The sequence below is a fragment of the Montipora foliosa genome, chromosome 1 (assembly GCF_036669935.1).
Source record: "Montipora foliosa isolate CH-2021 chromosome 1, ASM3666993v2, whole genome shotgun sequence".
Lineage (NCBI taxonomy): Eukaryota > Metazoa > Cnidaria > Anthozoa > Scleractinia > Acroporidae > Montipora > Montipora foliosa.
This window is the reverse complement of record NC_090869.1, coordinates 24,079,804-24,104,434: the sequence shown is the minus strand read 5'-3', so window position 1 is coordinate 24,104,434 and position 24,631 is coordinate 24,079,804. Positions and strand designations below refer to the sequence as shown.

Genomic DNA, 24,631 nt, shown 5'->3' with positions numbered 1-24,631 from the left:
TTTGAAGTCCACTGTGCAGAAGAACTTATTTACTTGTTTGTGTTCAGTACCCCACGGTCGAAAAGAACATGGCGGTGCGCTGAGAACAATTTACTGGAGCTCTCTCCCAAAGACTCGGTTTAAGAGCATGGTAGGCCCTAGTCTTTAAAAAAAAAAAATTCTCTATTACTTGGTGTCTTATCTGAAGGGGGAAAAAATATTTTTACCAAAACATACGGGTGATCAGTAAGAACAAATGATCTAACACAAGACTGACAAGGTGACATTCGTTTGATCGTTAAAGAATGATTCATATTCAGGGTCTTTCTGCATGTACCGGAAAACATTGTATTTTGGTCACTTGGGACTAGTCTTTATTTGGAGTTGTTTTGTTTTCTGTCTTTTGTTTCTTTTGTTTTACGTAATCTGTGCTCCGGTACATACAGAAGGAACCCATATTCAGCCTTATATTCAAGCTCTTCCTTTTTATAACTTATTAATTAAGTAATAATTTAGAGAGCCCACTTTTGGTATTTGTATAAAATAATATTCATGATAGGTAATTAGCAATTTGAAGCTTAGTAATTTGAGAGCAAATCGCAACTTCTATAAAACAGTTCGAGTTTGGATGTGGAAATTGCTTTTAATTTGTTGCGTAGATGTGAACTAGAAAAGTCTTCCAGAACAACAGAGAGTGTAATACCAAGGCTTGTAATAGGCAAAGTCAGGTCTGTTGTTAGATTTGCTGATTCACAGCACAGGAGTTCCAGTCCCCTGTATGATGACACCCACATTTTTTTGAAAATCTAGGAACAAGATTCTACCAATTCTTTTACACCTGCAAGTGCCATGCACTTACGCCTTTGTGTGGCATTAACAAACCATACACTGTAAGCACACTTTAAGCACATTGTATCAACTCTTCGGAGAAGTTGGTACTAGCAAGGTAAGAATAGAACTAGAAAATACTATTTCACTTTGGCTGGCCTCTTTTTCCTCTACTTCTTCATTTTTTTACAACATTTCTTTGCAGAAAGCTGGCCTCTGTTAAGTAAAAATCAGTTACACAATTATTCACACGGCCACTGAATCAGGGACGTCCCTAAGCGCCGGCTGCCAGTGAAAATCGCCGCTTGAGAAAGGGTGATCACTGGCTGAATTTTTGGTCAGCCAAATTTTTGGTCTAAGCAACTGAGAAGATTACAAATTATTCTCTATAAAGTTTAAAAGTCATTTGATGTGTTAAAAAAAATGAATATACATGTTAGTATATGGAATTATCACTAGAATTTATCGATACTGGAAATGAAATAAAAGGCGTTGTTTTAAGTACTGTTGTGCGTGTCTGTATTCGCCATCTTGAAGAATGCCAGGTGTTGCGAGGCACTTGGAACAATCTTCTTGTCCCTTTGATGCTCATAGCACGAACTTACTGCTTCAATAGAACCTTAAACCAGATGAATTTATTCTCAGCTACATCCCTGATTGAATTATATATAAATGGAACTGCTTAATGGTAGGGACTTTTCATAGAATCCCACAGCCAGCAAGCAGGTTTTCTAGTTTTTCTTGGAAGGGCGAGGTCGTGCAACTTGTGAAGAAGCAGTGAAGTGAAAGCTGTGCGGAGATTACGGCTTTGCGGCATCTTTGCCACTAACATGCGTGACTCGTGCTGCTATGAAAAACTGGGCTGTAGGCCCCAAACCAAGGATATTGAAATCTAGTTGCTTCTAAACAAGCTTAAGATAGGAAAAATACTCATGTGGACTGTGACAATGCTAATTATTATTGTAGCATGGGAGAATTAAAGTACGCACTACTGCAGAACAAGCTGAAGCAAAGAGAAAAGAAAGAGACAAAAAACTGAAAATTTACAGAGAAGCCACTGATCGCATCAATGAAAAGGTACAGCTGCATTTCTTGCACTGTCTTTTTGAATAACACTGAAACATGCTTGATAATGGCATTTTTTTTCGAACTTTCAGCTTTGATTAAACTTGCTTGACAAACAGAAAGTTGCAAAATATTCTTGCACAGAGATTGTAGTCATTCTCCCTTACAGATGCATCTGAAGGGCTTTTAAGTATCTTTAAATGTTTTCATATAGTTTTTAAGTGCCCCTGTGATAAAAAAAAATCACTTCCTTTTTATCTTCAGCTTTTGAAAGTGTGTTTGCTTAACACCTAACTGGCACAATTTAATTTTTTTGAGGCAGTTTACTTTGAGTGTCAGTTTTGGATTTCGTGGTCCGCCATTACTCACATTCAAAAATGACTGATTGGAACTCAGAGGGTTAGATCCAAGGAAAAGTGGCGTCAAAGGTTCACTTGCTTAAAATTTTAGGGTGTGAATGCAGCTTGTTACATGTGTATCAGCAAAACGTGAGTTTAAAATTCTGAAAGCCCAAAACTTCTTGGCTGCATATTATTCAGAGGCATACAATTCATACACATTGCATTCTTAAAGTAGTGAGCCTTTGATGTCATTTTCTCCTTGATCCAGCTCTCTCAAGATCTTAAAGTTAGTAATGGCGAACCATGAAATAGGAAAAGTCCAGTTAAAATAAACAGGTGTCTTTTTGAAAACTTTGGTTGCTTAGTGTTTAGTTAACATAGATTTGAAATCCAAAGAAAATAAGAATCACAGGAGCACTTTAACACAAAGGTTACTTCATGATTAATTTTTTTCGCTTCTTGGATTCAGAGAAAGAATAGAGAAATGGACAAAGAAGCCCTTTCTTTGACAGAGCAAGTACTTGGTGGTAATCCAGATTTTTCAACTCTATGGAACTTCAGAAGAGAAATTTTCCTTCACATGAAAGATGATAAGTAGGTTTCATGTCATGATTGTTCAGCTACTTAGAAAATAATACATCTCATTTTTATAAAAGAGCAGGGAAATAGCTGTCATCTTATATGGGGAAGGTGGAAACAGACCAAGATTAATATCTCACGGTATTTCAAGCCCACAGGTTGCATTGCAAGACATCTGCCAAAGAGAGCTATCATTTCTTAGGAACTGTCTCCAAGTAAATCCAAAATCTTACAGTGTATGGTATCACAGACAGTGGATCATGGAGTTTATGCCCCAGGCAAACTGGAAGGAAGAGCTGCACCTTTGTAACTTGTTCCTGTCTTATGATGCAAGAAATTGTATGTTTGCTTTCCAAGATTGTGTTTGTTTGATATTTACCTAGTGTTTATATTATAATATTTATATAATTGTATTGTGCAAGGCGTATAGGCCAAGTTAATGTTTCCATATAATTTATATGTCTATTTTGTCCTAGGAAATTTTTCTTGAGACTTACGAAATGAGTGTGTCAAAAATTAAATAGCCTACCTGCGACATGTATTTCCCGTTTAAATAAACTACTGTAAAAAAATGGTATTGGTTAGTATAAACCTTTTTCCCTGTATTTATGATCGATATGCCGGTAATGATAATAATAATAATAATTATTATTGTTCTGGGTTAACATTTTACTTCAATTATGTGACATGTTAAATTCTCATTCACTGTCACATACTTTTAGTTTTTTTTTTTTTTACGCTGAGGAGCAGGGATACAGCAGTGGCGAGAGTACTGCCCTCCCACAAATGTGAAGATGGAATTCACATCGTAGTTTTGGCCTAGTTGGGCAGCATTTTTGCAGGCACTATATGCTCCTCAGTTTTTTGTCACCCTGGTTTTCCTTCCTCAAGTTCTAGTTTCTTTTCAGTATTTATACATATTAATTTACAATATTAACCTTTTCGCTCCTAAGAGTGATACTACCACACACCAGTGGCTGAGTTGGTTGAGCACCGCGCTGCCATGCAGGAGGCTGTGAGCTCAACTCCAGCTGGAACAACACTCAGGGTCTTTAAAATTAATAACTGATGAGAAAGTGCTGCCTTCCTAATGACACCTTCAAATGGTTAGACTCTATCAGGGTCTGTACGCGTCTTGAAAACCCTTGAAAACCCTTGAATTTTGAGAGTGCATTTTCAAGGCCTTTAAAATCCTTGAAAATCTCTGCTCTTCATTTCTGGTCCTTGAAAGTCTTTGAATTTTTTCTGACCCGCATTTTTAATCTTTGAAAACTTCAGTGAAAATAATCAGCCGCTCAAGTCATGTCATACAAACGTGACAAGCTGTGGGGTCGAGAATGGTTACCAGTGCCTTTGCATTATTTTCATGCATGTGCGTTACAGAAAAGGAGGAAGAATTGTACTGTCAGATCATTTCTATGGGTAAATAAAAAAGAGGTCCTTGAAATTTCAAAATTTGGCCCTTGAAAGTCCTTGAAAAGTCCTTGAATTTTTGGTCTGAAAAAGTGTATGAACCCTGACTGAGCTAAATTTTAATGTAATACCTATAGTAATCTACTAAACAGTGGTCTGGCATTAGAAAAGGGTGTGACACTTATTCCATATGAGGGTGTGTCCCTTGTTAAGTAAAGCATTCTTTTTAGGGTAGTGGCTTATGTGCATACCATCATGAGGTCTATTCAACATTGACTGCAATCAGGAATCCAAATTGTTAATGGCACAGGAAAGCTATCCAACTCATGGAGACACCTTGATGAAAGCTACCTTAAACAATAATTTTTTATTATTGATTTAATACTCTTGGATTTTGAAACATTAGGGTAAAATCTTACATTTGACAATATTAATAACAACAACACTGACATTGATGTTTATTTTATAGTTCACTGCTGGGATTACAGAAGATACACGGTGAACAAGGCTAATATATCCCCAGAGGATGAATTTAACTTCAGTACAGAGAAGATCAAAGAGAACTTTTCAAACTATTCCTCATGGCATTACCGCAGTAAACTTTTACCATTGATTCATCCTCATAAGAGTGGAGATGTTGAAAGAGTTGAGGAAGATGCATTAATGAAAGGTAAGGTTAGGTTAGGATTGCACATTGTAAGATCTCATGATATTGAATGCTGAATTGTATATAGAATCTTGTGGACTAACAGAACACCATATTCAAACAAGTTCTTTTTACAACTTTTTGTAAAGTTTATAATTTTATTTATACAAGTGTGCTTCAACAGCTCCTGAGAGACTTTGTTTACTTTAATAAATTTACAACTCAAAAGTCTTAACATTCCTTGTTCCTCACTTCAAACAGCAGTGAGATCAGTGATTCCCCAGCTGCTCGAACATTGTAATTTGTTAATGCTCCTATTCCTAGCAATCAATCTCCATACCATCAACATCATTCTACAGGGACTGCACTAGTTAGGGTACACTATGACATTCTCCTGAACATGGACAAACAAAAAGTTACTCTGTTGATCTTACTAGACCTTAGCTCCACATTTGATACCATTGATCATGGCATGATGGCTCAGACGACTTTGGTGTTACTGACCATGCTCTCTGTTTGGTTAAGTCCTTCCTTGCTGCTAGGAGGCAACGTGTAACTGTTGATGGACGAAAGTCTTGGGACTTTGATGTCATGAGTGGAGTTCCTCAGGGTAGCTTCTTGGGACCAATACTTTTCTTATTGTATGTTTTTTGGCTATTTCATGTGGTGAAGAAGCATCTTCCACAGGTTCAGGGATACGCAGATGATATGCAATTGTACCTTTCCTTTGGCCGGAATCTTGTATGTCACAGGATGATGCAGTCAGAACCATGGAGGCTTGGTTTTCAGATGTCAGGGTTGGATGGCTAATCATCAGTTGAAACTCAATGACAAAAAGATTGAGTTTCTGATAATTGGGTCAAGACAACCACTATCTAAAGTGAACATTAGCTCCATCCACTTAGGCACATTGGAAATCAAGCCCGCTGGGTCAGTACGTAACCTGGGTGCCTGGTTTGATAGCTCCGTGACTACGAGTAAATAAGCATGTTGGCAAAAGTGTGTAGCAAGGCTTTTCGTGGCTTACACAGCGTCTCTAAAATCAGGAAATACCTATCCGAGGAATCCACCAAGACCCTGATCCACCCTTTTGTCACATCTCACTAAGACTACTGCAACTCTCTGTTTAAAAGTTGTATGGAATCGCACAGTATCAGATGGACTGGCTACAAAGAGTGCTTAACACCACTGCTCGAGTTACTTGTCGGGTGCCTCGGTTTGATCTCATCACTCTCATGATAAAGTTAAACTGGCTGCCCATCAAGTTTCATATACAATTCAAGGTTGCTCTTTTTGTCTACAAGGCTCTCAATCACTGAATGGTATACCCCCTCCTACTTGACAGAGCTTCTCCAAGCCAGGGCTGCAAGTCGTTATGCGGTGCAGACTAACATGCAACCAGCTACTACTGCAAGTCCCAAGAACTAAGTGTTGGACTTTTGGTGATAGATCCTTCTCGGTTGCAGCGCCAAAGATTTGGAATGGCCTGCTGCTTGATATCAAGCAGAGTACGAGTGTTGACTGTTTTAAATCTATTCTTAAGACATTCTTATTTAGACTTGCTTATGAACAATGACGAGATTTTAATGAGGAAAGAAGTGTAATTTTTTTTTTAAGGTTGTGCTTTTGTATTACACCAGTCCTACATGTGTACATATAGTTTTTAATACTGTAAAGCAATTCAGGATACTCTGTAATGTGAGTGCTATGTTACAAGCTTATATATACAGTGTATATTATATTTAACATACATCATTCTTTAAATCTGGTGGGTTTGTGACATAGTTTTCTCCTTGACCCTGCTGTTTCAAGATTTTCATTAAGGGCAATTTTTAACTTTGAATAAATTCCAGTGATATTGATGTGTCAGTAAGGCAGAGGCAGTTTTTTGGTAGCTCATTGGTGATCAATTTTTGAAATCCACAGTCTTTGAAGCTGGCAAGTGCTTCATGTTGATTTGACTCATTGTATTTTACAATAATTTATTGTTACATTTCAGAATTTGACCTTGCTCAAAATGCATTCTTTACTGATCCATATGATCAAAGTGCTTGGTTCTATCATCGATGGCTTTTGGGAAGAGGTTGGTACAGATGAAAATAAATCACCAGTTAATTAAGGTGATCACTTCATCAGTCATTTCAAGGAGAGGAGAGAAGAAAGAAAATAAATAAAATTGAATTGGAAATTTTAGGGAGACATTTAACAGCACTTGACTAGCATACTTGTCTGCTTAAATCATAGGCTTTATTTCTGCCGCTCTCTTGAGGCCAGACTTAGTGGGCTCATTTTCCGAAAAGCAGCTGGTAATGGAACCAAGTTAACTTAGGAGAATGTGCTCACAAGTCCTATCTAGAATTGCAATTGTGCAATCGCAATTTAAAACTATAGTTCTGGAAACTTCAATCGAAAATCTCTAATTGAACATTTCTATTTGATAACCAGGACCTAACAGTTTGGAGATTCGACTGGAATGTTTAATCTTGGTCTAAAACATGCGATTGCACTGAGGAAGCTAAGTGGCCCTGGGAATTGTTGTCATCTGCACTTCATCACTACTTTCATCAAATTCTTGCTGGCCTTCATCAGAGTCACTAGCTTCCTCAATCACTTCATGCTCGTTCAGATCTTCATGGGGTTCTTCATCTTCATCCACCCGAAGTCCAGTTTAACCTTATCACCAACTTGGGTGTCATTTGGCACGCGTGACATTTAGTTTGTCACGCATTCCTCCCAATAACTTTGGCGTTTCGCGGCTATTATCACTCAAATGTTTTCTTTTGTTTCGGAGGAAAAACAAGGTTACTGATCACGTGAGTAAAAACACTATATTCGAGATCAACTGCCGCTGAAATCTAAGAGAAACCAGAACCGAAATAGGACAAAATAGGGAAATCCAAAAAGCACAGATCGGATACAAAAAAAAATTGACCAAAAAAAAAATCGATACAAAACCAAAAATCCGCTAGTATTTTCTACAAAAACCGAAAACCAGATGCTAAAAGCGAAAAATCTGCAAACCACAAAGAACACCAGAACCGAAAAACCGAATTCTTTTCGCACAAAAACCAAAAAAAAACTATCTAAAAAATAGCCAAAACTGCAAAACCAAAACTCTCAATGTCCCCCTCTATTAGGCCTCTCAATTCGCAAGTAATATTGGGAACTCTGTCTAGAATCCACTCTTGGATTTGATGTCAATCTGTTCTTTACCTCTTTTTCAGCAAGACCACTGATGTACATTTCATGCCTTTATGTACAGTGGAACAAAACTTCAACAACAGTCATTGTAACATTTTCTCAGCCAATACAGGTTGGTATATCATTCATGATAATGTAAAGTATTTACCATTACTGTTATTTAAAGTTATTTATTAATTTTAAGGAATTGTGAAAATATGTGAACAACTTGTGAAAACTTGACAAGTTTGTGAATACTGTTACAGTAATGGCTAATTGTAAGAAGTTAGCATCAAAATGTTAACTACTGAATAATGAATATTATTATACATTGGTGTCACTAGCTCAATTTTGAACGGCTATAAGCATGCAGCTAATTCTTGCTTGCTCTGTTTCTCTTACATCACACCTGCAGACAATAGATTTTATACATGTATATGTAGAATTGACGTCATACCTTCAGACAATTATAATAGTTTTATGCATGCACAATTGACGTCACCTAACACACTAACCAGCAGAGAAGAGGAAAGAAGACTCTGCCAACTGCAGAACCATTCTTTGATTTGCCACTCATCCAAAGAAACGGATGAGTCACTCCTCTTGTCTTTACAAATTCAGCTCAAGAATATGCATAATTTAAAACAATTATTGGATTCGGTTTTCGCATGATAGCGATAATTATCATGGCCTCAGTTTGTGTTATCTGCTTCAGCCATCGGATTCGGCAGATCACACAAACTTTGACCTTGATAATTATCGCTGTCATGCTCAACCTCATCCAATAATGATTATAATAATTATCTCTAAAATAAGGGCAGAATAACACAGAGAGTAAGAAGTTTAATGAGCCTCACGACTTTCAACAAGGAACCAGACTGTCTTGTAGAGATTTAAATTACAAACACCCTATTCTTTATTTGAATAAACAGTGATCAGTGTGGTCAGTATTGCTTTATTTTTTGAGGGTCAAAATGCTCATTTTAAAGATAACAGTATTCTCTTCTGTGTTCAAAACAAACACCATTTTCCAGCCTTCATTTCTGGACAATATATCAGCCACCTTTGAAGAGCCTTGGAAGTAGCAATGCATAACTTACTTGTAAAGTGGGTGACACTATCCGTTTTATAGTCAGGGTTTTTGTTCAATGTTGTGTATATAGATGTAGAATTTTATATTTGTTCTTGTTAGGTATACAAGGAAAGTCCCTTTGTTGTTGCTAATGGACAAGAAGTTGCTGGAGAATGGAGTAACTGCTTCCAGAACAATAATCCATCTACAGTTTGGATATCCTTTTTTGCCAGCAGCTTTTAATCTGTTTTGATCTTTAACAACCTAGTTAAAAAGGGTCTTTGGCAATTATTGCTTTTACTATTATAAATTGTTTTCCATTTTTTGCTCTGAATTCAATCGATCAAGCATTATAGTTTAACATCTACAGTAGCCTTCTGACCACTTAAGATGTCAGTGCCATTATAAGGGTGTTTTGAAGAGGTAGACCAAGAATATGATGACTCCCCCACCTCTCCCCCAGAAAAAAATATCAAGCCAGTAATAAATCGCAGAACTGAGTCTAGGGTGTTGTGTATTATTTTGTTAGTTTGCCTTTTCCTAGCGTGGGAGTCTTCATTTTTGGTCTTTGTTTTCCATATACCAGTGTTAGTGTGTTAGACAACAAAGACCCTGTGGTCATTAAAATTAATACCAATGTGGCACTACAAACAAAAGGAATGATGTATTCTCAATTGCCATATATTGTTTGTTGTGGTATTTTTTCTTGGCAATCTTTGGTCTTCAGTCTTCTATCTACAGTCTTCACTTTCCAGATATTCAAAAAACTGTATTGATATCTGCGGAGTAAGATCTCTTGTGTTTTGCTCTTGTTACGACTGAAAACTAAAAATTTTAAATAAATAAATCTGCTTTTGTTAATCCAACACTGGCCAGGTTTTTTCCTTAACAAATCCTAAATTTTTCAGTGCAGTCATAGTTCTTCCATTGATTCTGTTGAAAGAACATATACAGTGAAGTTTATGAACAGAAAATTGGAAAGCTGTGTGGTATTACTGGAAGGTTTGAAATTTACTTGTTACTTCTTGTTTTCCTTCGTACACTAGACTATTTAGTTTTTCCAATGCAAGCACAAGAGCTACATCACCAGAAATTTGAGCCACAGCTGACATCAGATTCTTGTGGTTTTTTTTGTAATGATGTGGTGAGGGAGATTAGGGTAATTTACTTCCTCCACTTAAAATGCACACTTGAAATTCGGCAACTAACTTCTCTGCTTTGCAGAGGTTTCCTTGATTTCTCTCTCTAGCATGTCGGAAACACGGATCTCCTCAATGACCTCTCACACACACGTGATGGAAACTGGTTATTGCGGGTTTTAAACCAGTTATTTGTCCAGACTTCTGGGCCCGGTTGTTCAAAAGTCGTTTAATACTACCCGATAATCCCAGATTAAAAATTAACCACGAAAATTTACTTCTCTACTTCAAAAAATTTGTTCAGCGCTGATATTCGGTAAAATTTTACATTAGTGGAAGTCCATCTAGAAAAGCAGAAATGAGCTAAAGAAACGTTGGCCCAAAAGTTGAAAAAATGAAACCAAAGTTTACGCTAATCCTGAGTTAAGTTAATCGGCTTTCGAACAACCGGGCGCTGGATGACGCCAAGGACATCAATGCAGCGGTTTCCTTTCCTGTCCAAAATCTGACTTTCTTTTGTAGGGCAGTGCAGTCTCTTTGCATCTTGGTGTTGCAATTTCGTAGTTTTAGCTATAACAAAAATCTTGGCGTAACATGAAATTTTTTGTGGTATATTTTGTGATATTTGTTCTTGTGTGGTTAGTGTAATTAATGACAGAAATGCCTTTTCGTGTATTCTACACAGGTAAATCAGAGGCATGGACGTCTGCAAATGAGTCACACCTTTTTAGGTGGATTTTTGTTCTGTTGTGCATGTTGCATCTTTTTGTGCCAGTTAGGGTATACCAACTCATCTCATCTATGTCAGGGAATTGTTAGGTTTTCCACGTTAAAACACTCAGAACTTTTTCATTTGAAGTCTGTTCAATGTGATCATGAATGTTCAGTTATTCCCAATCCTATGTTAATGAAGATCAAACCCCAGATTGTTTGGAATGATTTGGGAGGACAAAAAAGATAAGAGGTTCTTAAGTTTTTGGTTGAGAAAGTTTTTAAAGAAACTGGTGCTGCGTCGGTGGGGGGTGGACACGAGCATGACAAATTGACCTTTTCCGAACTGTGCGGTTTCATAGTTCAGTTGGTAGAGCTTTACACCAGCATCGCAGAGGTCAGAATTATGACAAAGCAAGGTGATACTTTGAGGTGACGTATTCGTTGAAGTCACCGTCGTAGATCTTAAGGTCCCTTATATAACTATTTAACTTGTACATTTTTTGTTTTATTTTATAGAGGGCCACAGGGTCGTCAGCTCACCATACTATCACTTGCAACCCTCTTAAAATAAGGTCGTTTGATTGATTGATCCTCGTATTTAGAGCGGTTTTCAATCGAGTGTCGAAAGTAATTAGATAATTACTTTGGTTTATGATTACTTCACTCAGTGATTGGTTCAAAGTTCTCGCGCCATTTTTTCAACCAATCAGAAGTGAAACCAAAACCAATCGTGGCTCACCCGTGCACATTTCCCGCGCTTTGTGTCGGCTACGTGTAATTACTTCGAGTTTTGATTGGTTTGCGGGATTGTCTCAGTCCTTTTTGATTGGCCAAAGTAATTACTTTGGTTTTGGTTTTACGACACTCAATTGAAACTCGCTCTATCAGGAGAAGTAAAGCGATTGTCTCTGATAGCTTCAACAGGATTCGAACCCATGACCTTTGGGATGCCGATGCAATGCTCTACCACCTGAGCCATAATGAAGCCACTCAGTTGGGAGCAGGTCAATTTGTTGGGCTCATGCATTCCCGTGAAGGACTCGATGACTGAAATAAGTGTATCTTTGAAGTGAGGGTTATAGAAAAAAGAGAGAAGTAATCCTCGCACTTATCTGAACAATTTAAGCAATTGTCTCGAAGAGACAGCTAAAAAATTTCGTAATTTTTTATGTTTCTTCTGCAGGCCCCAAGTAGATTTTGTCGTTTTTCGTTTTTTACGTAGCTTGCGTGGCAGGCCGTAGAAAGGAGCGCCGGAGTGTCCCTACACTCCAAGTGTTTTAGTGGGTGCTTTCTCACCAAGCACTGCCTCGAAAGGGTAGTTCTAAAATTGCATAAAATTTGCAACCGCTGCTCGTTCTTGAAAATCTAATTTAGTCCTGCCGACACTCTCGGTATCTTGCAACGTGTTAACGAATGTTGTTGGATTTTCTGTTGGCAGGGCGGAGTTGACAGCTGTTCATAGTTCTGTTCTTCAACAAGAACTCGATTCATGTCGACTTTTACTACAAGAAGAGCCAGACAATAAATGTAAGTACGACCCCTGTGGTACTCTTGGACCTCTCACGCTTGTACCCATGTGTTTTGCATACATACACCGTATTCCAAAATGGCCGCCATTTTAGTATTCTTTTGTTTCCATGAAAATTGGCCCTTATGGCCTCGTTTAAGGTAAAATATTCTTTTGAATTTTGCGTTTGAAAGCGAGGCCATAAGGACCAATTTGCATGGAAACAAAAGAATACTAAAATGGCGGCCATTTTGGAATAAGGTGTATGACAACGCCCTCTCTGGGTGTCAGCAGGCGAGTTTCATTGAAAATTTGACACTTCATTTGCTTTTTTTTTCTTTAGGGACAATGTTAACCATGGTGTTACTTATGCGAGCTCTTGATCCACTGAAACATGAACAAGAAACGAATTTGTTTTTAGAGAAACTTATTCAAGTTGATGGTTTCAGGAAAGGCTATTACAGGGATCTCAGTGAGTAAACGACTTGATTAACTGAAGATAAGTTTCTTTGTTATTATTAATCGGTTATGACGTGTCCTGCTATCTAATGATGTCTTGCAAGCCATTTTCTGTTTATACTCTTTGATAAATTACTGGATCAGATTCGGACAGACACAACGGTCAGACTCGAAGCTTTAAAGTGTGATTTTTGCAAAAGTAAACTCAAACCTTTCCAGCATTACGTCTGTTGGGACGGCTGGTTAATTTGTCTTTGTTATATCCTCAACGGAATTGAGCCGTTTTTAATTGAGTGTCGAAAGTAATTTGCGAATTACTTTGGTTTTGCTTTACTTTACTCGATGATTGGTTTAAAGTTCTCACGCCACTTTTTCAACCAATCAGAAGTAAAACCAAAACCAATCGTGGCTCGTGCGTGCACATTTACCCGCGTTTTGTGTCGGCTACGTCAAGTTACTTCGAGTTTTGATTGGTTTACAGGATTTTCTCCGTCCTTTTTGATTGGTTTTACGACACTCGATTGAAGCTCGCTCTATCGCGTTTCTGATTGGTCAATGAGGATTACATACAAAAGGTTATAGAGTGCGGTACGAAAGTTGCTATGGAAAAGCGATGGAGTAATTTTTTTGAGTATATAATAAATAAAAACTTGTTCGTGCCGGCATTTCCTGATTTCTTTTCCACCGTGATGTTTCGAACGTTCTCAAATTGCACGAGACGTAGGCGAGTGTCATTTTGAGAACTGTCAAAACATCACGAGTGCCCCCCATAAAGCAATTGCGTTCATACGATTTCCTATATGTGTATTTTAACGCCTTTCAACAATTTGCTCCATTTTAGGAAGGAAATTCCAGTTAGAAAATGTAATCGAAAGGCATCACTCTTCTAAGGTTTGAATTTTGTTAACACTGTTTCATATTAAAAGACTGTTTGAAAAGGACATTTGAATGAAATGAATGTATATTTTGAAGTGCGGGTTATCAGTAGACAATGTCGCTTTATAGACACCTGTGAAATTCAGACATTCTATGTCTGCGGAAAGAAACTTGTTAAAATTTTATATCCTCGCAGATGCGAACGTCACTGTAAAAAGTCAGTGTGCAGTAACGAAAGGAATGCCTGAATGATTGATTTTTTTACCGCAGACCTTGAGTACTGCACCGCCTGGGCCCGTTTCCCGAATGTCCCGAAACCTTTTCGGGTCCGAAAAGCCATTTGGGAAACTGCAATCCGCTTGCTGTAAAAAGATGATCTTTTGGTATGTTTTCAAGATAACAAAAAAACTGAATAGCTGTGAAGTTTGGTGACTTTAAACCTCTCTCCGTTTTTGAGATACAAAGGAAATTGTGGGGCCCGAAAAGTTTCAGGACTTTCGGAAAACGAATCCCTGGGCTTTTGTTTCGTTGCTGCTTAAGTAACGTTCGTAACTGAATTCTTAACTTTGTCTTTTTCGTGTGTGATGAGTACGATCATGCTAAACTCATTTTGTAAGAAAGAAAAATATTAGACCCAGTTGCCTGGAAATGCAACAGTAACCTCTTGTGCTCTAAGGGATGGCTTCCTTGCATCAAAGCCATGTAGTTGTAAAATACCTTGTCTTATCAAGCTCTGACGAATGTCATTCTTCTACAGTGACGAATATGACGTAGTGACGATTTCACTCGGAGGGAAACTTCATGAAATGATTGTATTGCTTTCGTTTAGACTGCAAACCTGTCTAAATTTGTTTCGTCTCAGAATGCTCCAACTGCTTCCATTCCCCTCTCGCTCTCTTTCTCTCTTAGGAGTACGCTTCTTGTCTAAACAGAAACGCGTGATCAAGAAATTTGATTATTTTGCAGTGTACCTTTGCTGAATTATGTAACCAACTCATTCGACAAAAATTAGGCAGTCGTAGCCTTTAAAAATGTTTCCACATTTGACGTTAATTGACTTAATTTGCTGCATTTAGGAGAAGGGAGACAGGGCTATTGATTTATCCAATATGGTGAGTATTCAATTCTTGTTACTCAAAGAGGCCATCTTGTGACACTTTTAAACTAGAAGACGCCCCCCCCCCTCCCCCCCAACCTCCGTTTTTGTTGTATCCAAAACCGACCGTAATGAAAATGAATGAAGTAGTAAGGAAAAAATTTCACAAACTACTGCCATTTCACAAGGAATTTTCCTTAAGAATAATTATTCGCCTCAGGCTCAGTGATTATAGGTGAATTGATTAGTATAAATACACAGGTGATTATTTCAAAAAAGAGAAAAAAAAAATATTTCAACGCGAAATTATCTTCACTTACAGTGGCAAAACTACTACTGGCAGCCATTTTGTCCGTCGAGGTGATTATCGTCTGATAATCCGAGATAGCGGGCCAATGAGAGCGCGCGATTTTGTATAATCACCTGTGTATTTATACTAAAAGAGATTAACGTTATGGTATAAAATATAACTGACAGATCGCCTTTAAGGGCATTGTATTGCAAATGCGTACACGGTTGATTTACGTAGTGCCCGTTTGTGCCTGGGATACCGGGAATTAATCATCTTATCTCATCATTTGTCGGCCTTGCTTCCAAGGATTTGACATACTTGTCCCACATGGATCAGCTTGTTCTCATGAAAGAAGTGAACCTATCTCAAAATCAACTCTCTTCATTGGACGAGTGCAACCTACTACAATGCGTGAAAATCCTGAACGCTAGCAAAAATGATCTTTGTTGTATCACCAAAAGAAATGCGTTAAGACTTCGTACCCTGGAAGATCTATCTCTCGCAGACAACAGTATCCTTTTTAAAAAACGTCGAAACTAGTGACTGCATCCAGACACCTAACATTTTAAATTATCAAACCTGGTGGTGGTTCTACCTTGTATAAACCGTTTTCCATGCTGTAAAAAATGTATGCCCAAGCGCTAATTTATTGTATTTTGCCAAGGCATCAATACGGACCAATTATAAATTATTCATTTTCTTTTAAAATTTTATTTGGAGATCTTGATTAGTTTTTGAAAATTTCTCGCTAGTTTGCCCTTTCATTTGTTCTGGTCTTCGCTCGGTTCCATTTTTAACTCTCTGATCCTTTTAATCAGCGAAAGGAGTGTACTGCATAAATGCAGGATTTAGTAATATGAAATGGCGGTCGGTGTTGCTGCCTCTGCTACGTAATTAATTTTTTTCACATAACCTGGTTTACAAAGTAGAAATTCAAATTGGAGCACCGATTTCCGAAATATATATTTTTGTTTACTCTTTTTTTTTTTTTGCTTTTTATGTTAATGTCTTTCTTGACCATGTCAACAGATATTTCACATTTAGATTGTTTAAAAAGTCTTCAATACTGTTCCCGCCTTAAAAAGCTTGACTTACGCGGAAATCCTTGTTGTCAATCCGTCAGTTACAGACATGAGGTTAAATCAATACTAGTTAATCTTCAAGAACTAGATGAACAGCAGATACATCCAAGCTAGGAGCTTTGGAGTCAACTTCAGTCAGTTGGCTGTTTCGTTTGGACAGAGCTTAAACAAAAGACCACGAGGATGACGGCTACGAGAGCTTCGTCTCAAAAAAAGAACTTCACGTTCTTAGCAATTATTCCAAGTCGTACAGAATGAAAAGTGTTTACCATCTTTTAACTCAGGACTGAATAGGCCATTTCTAAGTTCATGTCTGCATCCTCTTCAAAGCGAGTCTAAGTGCGAAGTTTTTGTGATGGTAATTAGTTCTACTTTACATATGAATAAAAACTAATTTTCAAAAGAAAAACTTCGCAGTTAGACTCGCTTTGAAGAGGAGGCAGACATGAACTCAGAAAAGAGAAAGAGACAATTTCAAATTTATGTATGTGTTGCTCACAAGATTTTGCTAAGGGGGACCAATATATATTGAGAATTATAAAAAAAGTGACCGATTTTGGAAACAAACTTCACGCCACTAAAAAACTAGGAAATAAAAGATGCACGTTTTCCTAATTAGAATGCATTTAATGGTTAAAGACTGTAAAATGGACCGCATAGAAAATAGCGCAGTATAAAGAGTGCCTCAGGTAATCAAAGTGCCCGGCATAGGTACTTAAATCCCCTGAAGCAAGCAAATTACTTCAAGCTAAATCATATTTTTTGAGGGCAATATGGGCATCCCATAGTACACCAGAATTATAGCCCATAATAGCCCAAAATGGCCTCCGTATCTGCAAAAAGGTCTGTTAGCCGATATGAAGTAGGTTTAAAGCTTGGCAGTTTCATTATTATCGGCGCCCATGGGACCGCAGCGAAAGTGATCGAATTAACCTGCGTTCAGGCGTACTTTTCTTTAGACAAGCGCCGTCTGAAGAAAAGAGCACCTGATACCGGGTTATGATATAATGGAATACGTGAGTTTTTGCGAGTCAAGTTTCCTTCAGTCGCTTCAGTGAATTGAATTCTAACGGAAACCCATAAGGGTTGAAACGTGTAACGCGCGTTCACAGCTTCCGAATATTCAGTGCGAACTGATTGGTTGAATGTTTCAGTGCTAAGTACCATATTTGGAAACCCCTTGCTCTTGTTGTTCCAAATATGGTACTTAGCAAATTGAATATTCAGAAGCTTGTTTCCCAGCACACAAGGGGCCGTTACACGTTTCAACCCTTATGGGTTTCTGATTCTAATTGATCGGTCACTGAAGTTATGGTAGTGGCAAGACAAGTTTAAAAAGACTGAAAACACCTTGTTTGGCGTGCAAATTAAACCAAGTTTACACATGGTTTATGAAGAACGCGGATAAGGTATGATTTAGTCTTAAACCAGGTCTAACTTAGGTTTCGTTTAAATAATCGGCCCTAAATGTTTATTGAGTAAAAAGAATTTAAAGTATCTGCACCCACACACTCCACCACAGTTTTTGCACAATTTGGTGAATTCCTCGTCCTAAAAATGATATTGTCAAAATGAAAGGTTTTGTGGAGAAAGAAAGCACACGACGATGATTGTTTTCATTTTGAATTTTCTCGTTTAATTAACACAGGGTTCGTACGCTTCTTGAAAACCCTTGAAAACCCTTGAATTTTGAGAGTGCATTTTCAAGGCCTTGAAAATCCTTGAAAATCTCTACTCTTCATTCCTGGTCCTTGAAAGTCCTTGAATTTTTTTCTGACCCGCATTTTTAATCTTTGAAAACTTCAGTGAAAATAATCAGCCACTCAAGTCATGTCATACAAACGCGACGAGCGGTGGGGTCGAGAATGGTTACCAGTGCCTTTGCATTATTTTCACGCATGTACGTTACGGAAAATGAGGAAGAATAGGCCTTATCACGGTTTTCGACGCCATTTTGACGGGTAGGCAAAGACTCTGGAGGCGCGGTTACCAATTCCCATACATTTCTTTGTAAAATATCCGTGAACGAAGTAAACGCCAGGTACAATTCTGTTATTTATAGCTCTTCGACCAAACCTTAAAACCCGAGCTTCACAGACATTGAAGGTAATTAAATTTTCTAGTTCTGTATAAAAAATCAGCCAACTAGCGATAATATTTCACCCGATTCCCAGCAAATGTTTTGGGCCTTGTGAAGTTGTGTGACACAAACTACGAGCACGTGGCGAACAGGAAATCACTTCCGCCGCTTATCGCGTAGATTTTAATTATTTGAAAGCTCAGACCTTATGCTAAATAATAATAAAGTAATGTAAACTATCTCTTTTATGTTGTGATTCGCTGAAACTTCGATAGTTGATCGTTTCTTTTCAAACTAGTACTTGTTATTGATCTGATTTATCTTTATTGGCATGACTATAAAATTTTATTGTAAGCCAGGGCTTTATGAATTTTTATTTGTGTTTACGACAAGGATGGAGGCATATGATGATTTCTTGGAGTTAACCCCCCCTACCGTTGACGAGATTTTCTGAGGGGGGTCTGAAGAGCATTTCTGAGGGGGTCCATGTGTCGGAACTCTTTCATCTTTCAAATATTTCTGAAGGGTATTGGAAAAAAATCCCCATTCTTCTGAGGGCGGAAATAAGGTATCCCCTTTTTCTCACAGGGGGAATATGTCGGCACTTTGATCTCTTACATCTGAAGGGATGAAATTCACACAATCTCATCAACAGGGGGGTGTGGATTTTAAATGGAATGGCCCACACTATTTTTAGTTAGCCAGACACACCTGATTTGTTTCCTTTTAGGTTTTTCTATGTCACTCAAGCCCAAGAAAGCCCGCTGCTGCGTTGCTGGCTGCAATAATGATGATAGATATCCTGAGAAATACGTAGTCCGGTCACATGTGAAAGTTATGCGCTTCTTTAAGTTTACACAAGCAAAGGACAAACATCAAATCTGGATAAATAACATTGCTCCAGGATTAAGCGGAAAAGTATCTGGAGGGAAGGGATCATATGTTTGTGCCAATCATTTTGTAGATGGTGAACCCACAAATGAGAATCCTCACCCTACACTCTTCTTGTCTCTGTTGCAAACTACGTTTGGCAAATCTCCAAAGAAAAGAAAAACTCTAGAGAGAGCTGAAACACCCAATGCAAATAATCACAGTTATGACAGTGATACACATGAGTTTACTATAGAAGTAGCTTTGGATACTGTAGCAAATGATGATTTTAACATGGATGTAGTTCTAGATACTGAACCTGAGTCATCGCAAACAGAGGATTCAGACTGGGATCCAGAAATTGTGAGGCCAGATCTCCTTTTAAAACAAGTATCCAAAGCGGCAATGGTAACAGTGTATACAGGGTTACCTGATGCAGAGACATTCAGTTATCTGTTTGATTATTTAAAGCCAAAAGCTCAAAACATGAACTATTGGAAAGGCCAATCACAAGTTCTAAAAGAAAAACCCAATGAAAGGACTACACAGCGTCTTACTGAAGTATTTGAAAGGTATGAAGAAGCTGGCATGGAACCACCCTCAGTCAAGAGAGGGCCATCCAGAAAACTAAGTCTTGAGCAAGAGTTTCTCATGACTCTTATGAAGTTAAGGCTTGGATTACTCGAAGATGACCTAGCATTCAGGTTCAAAGTTTCTCAGTCACTTGTATCAGCAATTCTGTCAACATGGTTGAGATTCTTAGCAAAAGAACTTAGTTGGATGATTATTTGGCCAAGTAAAGGTCAGGTAAAGCTACACTTGCCTGACCCTTTTAAAAGACTTTATCCAAATGTACGTTGCATTATTGATTGTTCTGAGGTGTTTACTGAGACCCCAAGTGCTTTAGATATTCAGGCAGCACTATGGTCAGATTACAAGCACCACTGTACAGTTAAATTTTGGTAGCCATTACACCGAATGGGGCTCCTTGTTATGTATCACAGTGTTATGGTGGCAGGGCTACTGACAAATACATTGTACGAGACTGTGATTTTTAAATTGTGTGGAGCCTTATGACCAAATCATGGCTGACAGAGGATTTAAAATTAAGGAGGAGTTGCTGCTGCGAAATGCCTCATTGTGTATTCCACCAAGCACAAAAGCAGGGATGCAAATGGTTGCAGGGGATGTCACAGAAACATCACGAATTGCTAACGTGAGAATTTATGTTGAACAGGCAATTGGACGACTAAAGCAATTCCACATTTTAAAGAACATCCTTCCAATTAACTACCTGCCCTTGTGTGATGACATTGTGCTAGTTGTGTGTGCATTAACTTGCTTCCAGGATCCACTGTGTGTTTGAACAACAGTAGTTACAGTAGAGTTTCCCCTGTGGTTAATGTCTACAAGCTTAAGTTTGACCTACAACGTACATTAACATTGCATAAAAGAAAGCTAAATTACAGTACGCAAAGTTCAATCAGTACAAACAACATAATGTCTGTGGCGTTATCCAGTTTAAAAAAGAATCATGCCCTTGACCCTAACTTTAAGTAAATAAAGTATGCAATTATCCTCAAGGATCCATTGAACTAAGAAAAATACTGCTGAATCCTTTGGCTTGGTGGGGGGGGGGGGAAGAGAGAAATGAATTATGAAGTTGAAGTTCTGCAAAATAAAAGATAAATAAATAAATCTGGGTTCATTCGTGTATAAAACAACCACAAGAGGATTTTCACAGTCTGTGATTAACTTAATCAGTAGCAATGACATTAAAGTTCTCGGTCATGAGATCCTCCAGGCAAGCCTGGCAGAGCCACTCTTGCTCTTCCTCAATGCTGCTGACTTGCACACAATGAAAGTGGAACCATAGAGCACAATTATCACAGCAAACACTGTTGTCAGGTGAGTCATCAGGAAGTTCTTCACCCTCCAAAACTGGCTTCCCACATACAGCACAGAAGTAGATGACATGTAATCCAAGCATAACTTTGGCCATATATGACTTAAAAAACAACTCAAGTTTCAACAAGACATTTGGCCAAAATCCAGGGTCAAATTCAATGAGTTCTATATGCAGCTCCCTCAGAGTCCAAACAAGAAAGTAGCACTTAGGAATTCCACACACACCCATCAGACCGGTCACTTGATAATAATACTTGTGCTCTTTTTTGAGTTGGATGGTGTTGTTTCTAAGTGCTAGAAAATCAGTTTTCTCCCAGCTCTCACAAACAGACAAGTCACGAATACAATATGGGCACTTAATTTCCACTATAGTTTCCCCACAACACCAACATGACATCAACCCATCAGGACTTGCGCCAATGTAGGGTTTCCCTTTCATAACACGTAAGCCACTTTTTGTCAGCTTGCAATTCCTGTGCTTGGATAAAGCAATTGCATGGAAGTCACTGAGTGCTTTGTCCTCATTTTCTTTTCCCCACCTGATAGCTGGGACATGATCCAGATCTTCACTGCCATAAACCAATTTTGCAAGTAATGGGGTGGTTTTAGGCTTGACATTCCCTCTTGATTTTGCCAAAGAATCTATTTTAGTGCACACCTCTTTAAAATTTGAGGCCGTTATTCGCCCCTTTCTATGTTCCTTCCATGCTGTTGAGGTAGATTGTCCCCTTGTCTCCTTCTCAATAGAAGTTACTTCTTCATCACTTAATGGCAAGGTAGCAAGAAAGCCATTTATCTTTTCTTGTTCCTCTCCATTAAAACTACTGGAGAAATTCTCAGCACATTCAGTCATATATAGCTTGTGCCTTGGCTGCCCGTGCAACCTAGATTCCATACTTTTCAGGATTTGTGCTGTTGGCCTTGTTTGTGCAAGTCCATTCAGGAAATGAGTCTTTTTACTTTCACTTATCTCCCGCTGACCTTCTTTCCTGGGGTCAAATGCTCTCCATGCATCTTTAATAATACCCCTGGCTTCATCACTTCCATTTCTTGATGCTTTATCCTTCCTAATGTCCATTTCAATGACTTTTCCTGGCTGCACATCTTTGCGGGTGGAATGATTCCATCCACAAGGAACAGAGGTACAGGCTGGATCGGTGTAACCACTTTGAACAGCAAAATTTACCTTATATAGTAATGCAATTATGTGATTGCAAGTCGCACTTGTGCCTGCTATGCAAGTACACCAGCCACACACAATTGTTCCATTGTTCCTCACAGCTACCCATGCCTGGTGTGGGTCTTGATGCACACGTTGGGAGGGAGTGATGCTACTCTTCAAAATGCACTTGTCATCCTTGTTTTGTGAGAAGTATATTGGACCAACAAAGTTGCTTCTCCAGTAAGAAAATGCTTTTTGGTCTTTATACTTTCCAACATATGTCGAGTCAAATTCTTTGTGAGTAAGTATAAATGAAAATATCTTGCCTAAATCAACTGCTGGCCACTTCGTCATATCATCTAGCCATGCAGTAGCAGAGTTAGGATCACTGAGGTTGTACTTTGCTAGACGGTTCCTGTACTCTGCTTTTAGACTGATACTGTGTTGCTCATGGGTGAGCTTGATAGGTATATTCTGCTCACATGCTGCAAATGCCCTTGCTACTAACTCCACCTTCCTCCCAGTTGTTTGAAGACCTCTTACATTCAAGTAATCCTTTAAGGATCCAACAGATAACTCTAAGAAATCATCATATGCCTCCATCCTTATCCTAAACACAAAATAAGAATTTACAACGCGCTGGCTTACAACAAAATTTTATAGTCATGCCAATAAAGATAAATCAGATTAATAACAAGTACTAGTTTGAAAAGAAACGATCAACTATCGAAGTTTCAGCGAATCACAACATAAAAGAGATAGTTTACATTACTTTATTATTATTTAGCATAAGTTTTGAGCTTTCAAATAATTAAAGGCTGCGCGATAAGCGGTGGAAGTGATTTCGTGTTCGCCATGTGCTCGTAGTTTGTGTCACACAACTTCATAAGGCCCAAAACATTTGCTGGGAATCGGGAGAAATATTAACGCTAGTTGGCTCATTTTTTATACAGAACTAGAAAATTTAATTACCTTCAATGTCTGGGAAGCTCGGGTTTTAAGGTTTGGTCGAAGAGCTATAAATAACAGAAATGTAGCTGGCGTCTACTTCGTTCACGAATATTTTACAAAGAAATGTATGGGAATTGGTAACCGCGCCTCAAGAGTCTTTGCCTACCCGTCAAAATGGCGTCGAAAACCGTGATAAGGCCTATTGTACTGTCAGACCATTTCTATGGGTAAATTCATCGACGTAAATAAAAAAGAGGTCCTTGAAATTCCAAAACTTGGCCCTTGAAAGTCCTTGAAAAGTCATTGAATTTTTGGTCTGAAAAAGTGTACGAACCCTGTTAACAAGGCTTACAGCTGTTTCGTTCCAGCATTAATGGTAGAACGACCACGTTTTTTTCGATCCCGGTCAACGTCGTCGTTCCGTGATCTCTCTATTCACGTTGCTGATCACACACTAAAAATTAAAGTGTAATGTTACGAACGCAAAAATGTAAAATTACACCTTGTTACTGTGTAAATTATTACACCGAAAAAATCTTCTAAAATTACTCTATATGTAGGGTATTTTTACATCTTGTTACTGTGTAAACTATTACACCAAAATAATCTTCTAAAATTACTCTATATGTAGGGTATTTTTACACCTTGTTACTGTGTAAACTATTACACCAAAATAATCTTCTAAAATTACTCTATATGTAGGGTATTTTTACTCTTTTTAAAGGATAAAAGTTTATGGGTATTATCAAGGATAAAATTACACAGTTGGAAGTGTACTTTTACACCAATTTTAATAGTAAAAGGCCGATTAATCTAAATCATGTTAGAGTGGTTTTTTGAACTCATACAGTTGTGGGCTTAAAACATACATTAAGTATGAAAATACATCCTGTCAGTACACACAGAAGAAGTAAACATCATTAAAGTATCCCTAGGAGTAAATCCGTGAAAAATTACTAATCATGAATATGCAGAAACAATCACTGGTTTTTGAGGTTGGCATAGGACAAATGTGCATGCAAAAGAGAGCAGATATGGTGCAGTGAGAGTACTCGCCTCCCACCGATGTGGCTCGAGTTCGATTCCCATACTTGGTGTAACAGGTGTGTTGAGTTTGTTGGTTCTCTACTCTGCTCCGAGACTTTTTTTTCCAGGTACATTGGCCGAGTTTTCCGCCCTCCTTGAAACAAAGACAACCTACGATTTGATCCGAGTTCATTTGATTTTTATTTCATTTCTGTAACGTATTCCCCTTTACTTAGTGCCGTTCGCTAAATACAAGTTGACACTAAAATAAAAATGCATTAAAAGTTCATTACATTATACGAGGAAAACTTGTTTCGTAGTGGAGACTTGCTGTGCCTTTCCTTAATATGCGGATTCGATCGAAGA

The 24,631-nt window shown here is 38.1% G+C and overlaps 4 protein-coding genes across 5 annotated transcripts in view; 3 read left to right on the top strand and 1 right to left on the bottom strand.

Annotated features, from left to right (window-relative positions):
- The first annotated feature begins 20 nt into the window (after positions 1 to 20).
- Positions 21 to 20,132, top strand: LOC137994168 (geranylgeranyl transferase type-2 subunit alpha-like). 2 transcript variants are annotated; one of them, XR_011122121.1, is made up of 17 exons: positions 21 to 130; positions 1,774 to 1,884; positions 2,683 to 2,807; positions 2,944 to 3,131; positions 4,675 to 4,875; positions 6,851 to 6,934; positions 8,076 to 8,164; positions 9,224 to 9,321; positions 10,005 to 10,105; positions 10,928 to 10,973; positions 12,395 to 12,483; positions 12,807 to 12,935; positions 13,764 to 13,813; positions 14,875 to 14,910; positions 15,493 to 15,697; positions 16,216 to 18,374; positions 19,079 to 20,132. XR_011122121.1 is itself a non-coding variant. In XM_068839825.1 (16 exons), exons 1-16 carry the CDS (start codon positions 128 to 130, stop codon positions 16,380 to 16,382), a joined length of 1,722 nt encoding a protein of 573 aa, XP_068695926.1. In that variant the 5' UTR covers positions 21 to 127; the 3' UTR covers positions 16,383 to 18,655. The 2 variants fall into 2 exon arrangements, 1 of the variants encoding a protein (XP_068695926.1); XM_068839825.1 differs by lacking the exon at positions 19,079 to 20,132 and having other exon boundaries at positions 16,216 to 18,655.
- On the top strand, positions 19,087 to 20,184 carry LOC138011565 (uncharacterized). The gene has a single exon (XM_068858634.1). It carries the CDS (start codon positions 19,087 to 19,089, stop codon positions 20,182 to 20,184), a length of 1,098 nt encoding a protein of 365 aa, XP_068714735.1.
- Positions 20,185 to 20,299: 115 nt separating this feature from the next.
- LOC137976381 (uncharacterized) lies at positions 20,300 to 23,356 on the bottom strand. Its single transcript, XM_068823725.1, has 2 exons — positions 23,261 to 23,356; positions 20,300 to 22,898 (listed from the first exon to the last, which is right to left on the bottom strand). Exon 2 carries the CDS (start codon positions 22,889 to 22,891, stop codon positions 20,975 to 20,977), a length of 1,917 nt encoding a protein of 638 aa, XP_068679826.1. The 5' UTR covers positions 22,892 to 22,898; positions 23,261 to 23,356; the 3' UTR covers positions 20,300 to 20,974.
- A 959-nt stretch (positions 23,357 to 24,315) lies between these two features.
- LOC137976367 (cannabinoid receptor 1-like) overlaps positions 24,316 to 24,631 on the top strand; it is a 7,955-nt gene continuing 7,639 nt past the window's right edge. Inside the window, exon 1 of the mRNA XM_068823712.1 lies at positions 24,316 to 24,342. The gene's annotated coding sequence lies outside the window, so the exon portion shown is untranslated. The remainder of the gene's footprint in view (positions 24,343 to 24,631) is intronic.

Bases quoted from the DNA above. Each gene is read 5' to 3' on its own strand.
- LOC138011565 (XM_068858634.1), top strand. From the start codon at position 19,087: ATGTCACTCAAGCCCAAGAAAGCCCGCTGCTGCGTTGCTGGCTGCAAT.
- LOC137994168 (XM_068839825.1), top strand. The intron at 10,106-10,927 runs GTTTGAAATTTA...TATTCTACACAG, and splicing joins CTGTGTGGTATTACTGGAAG to GTAAATCAGAGGCATGGACG. The intron at 14,911-15,492 runs GTGAGTATTCAA...CTTGCTTCCAAG, and splicing joins CTATTGATTTATCCAATATG to GATTTGACATACTTGTCCCA.
- LOC137976381 (XM_068823725.1), bottom strand. From the start codon at position 22,891: ATGGAGGCATATGATGATTTCTTAGAGTTATCTGTTGGATCCTTAAAG.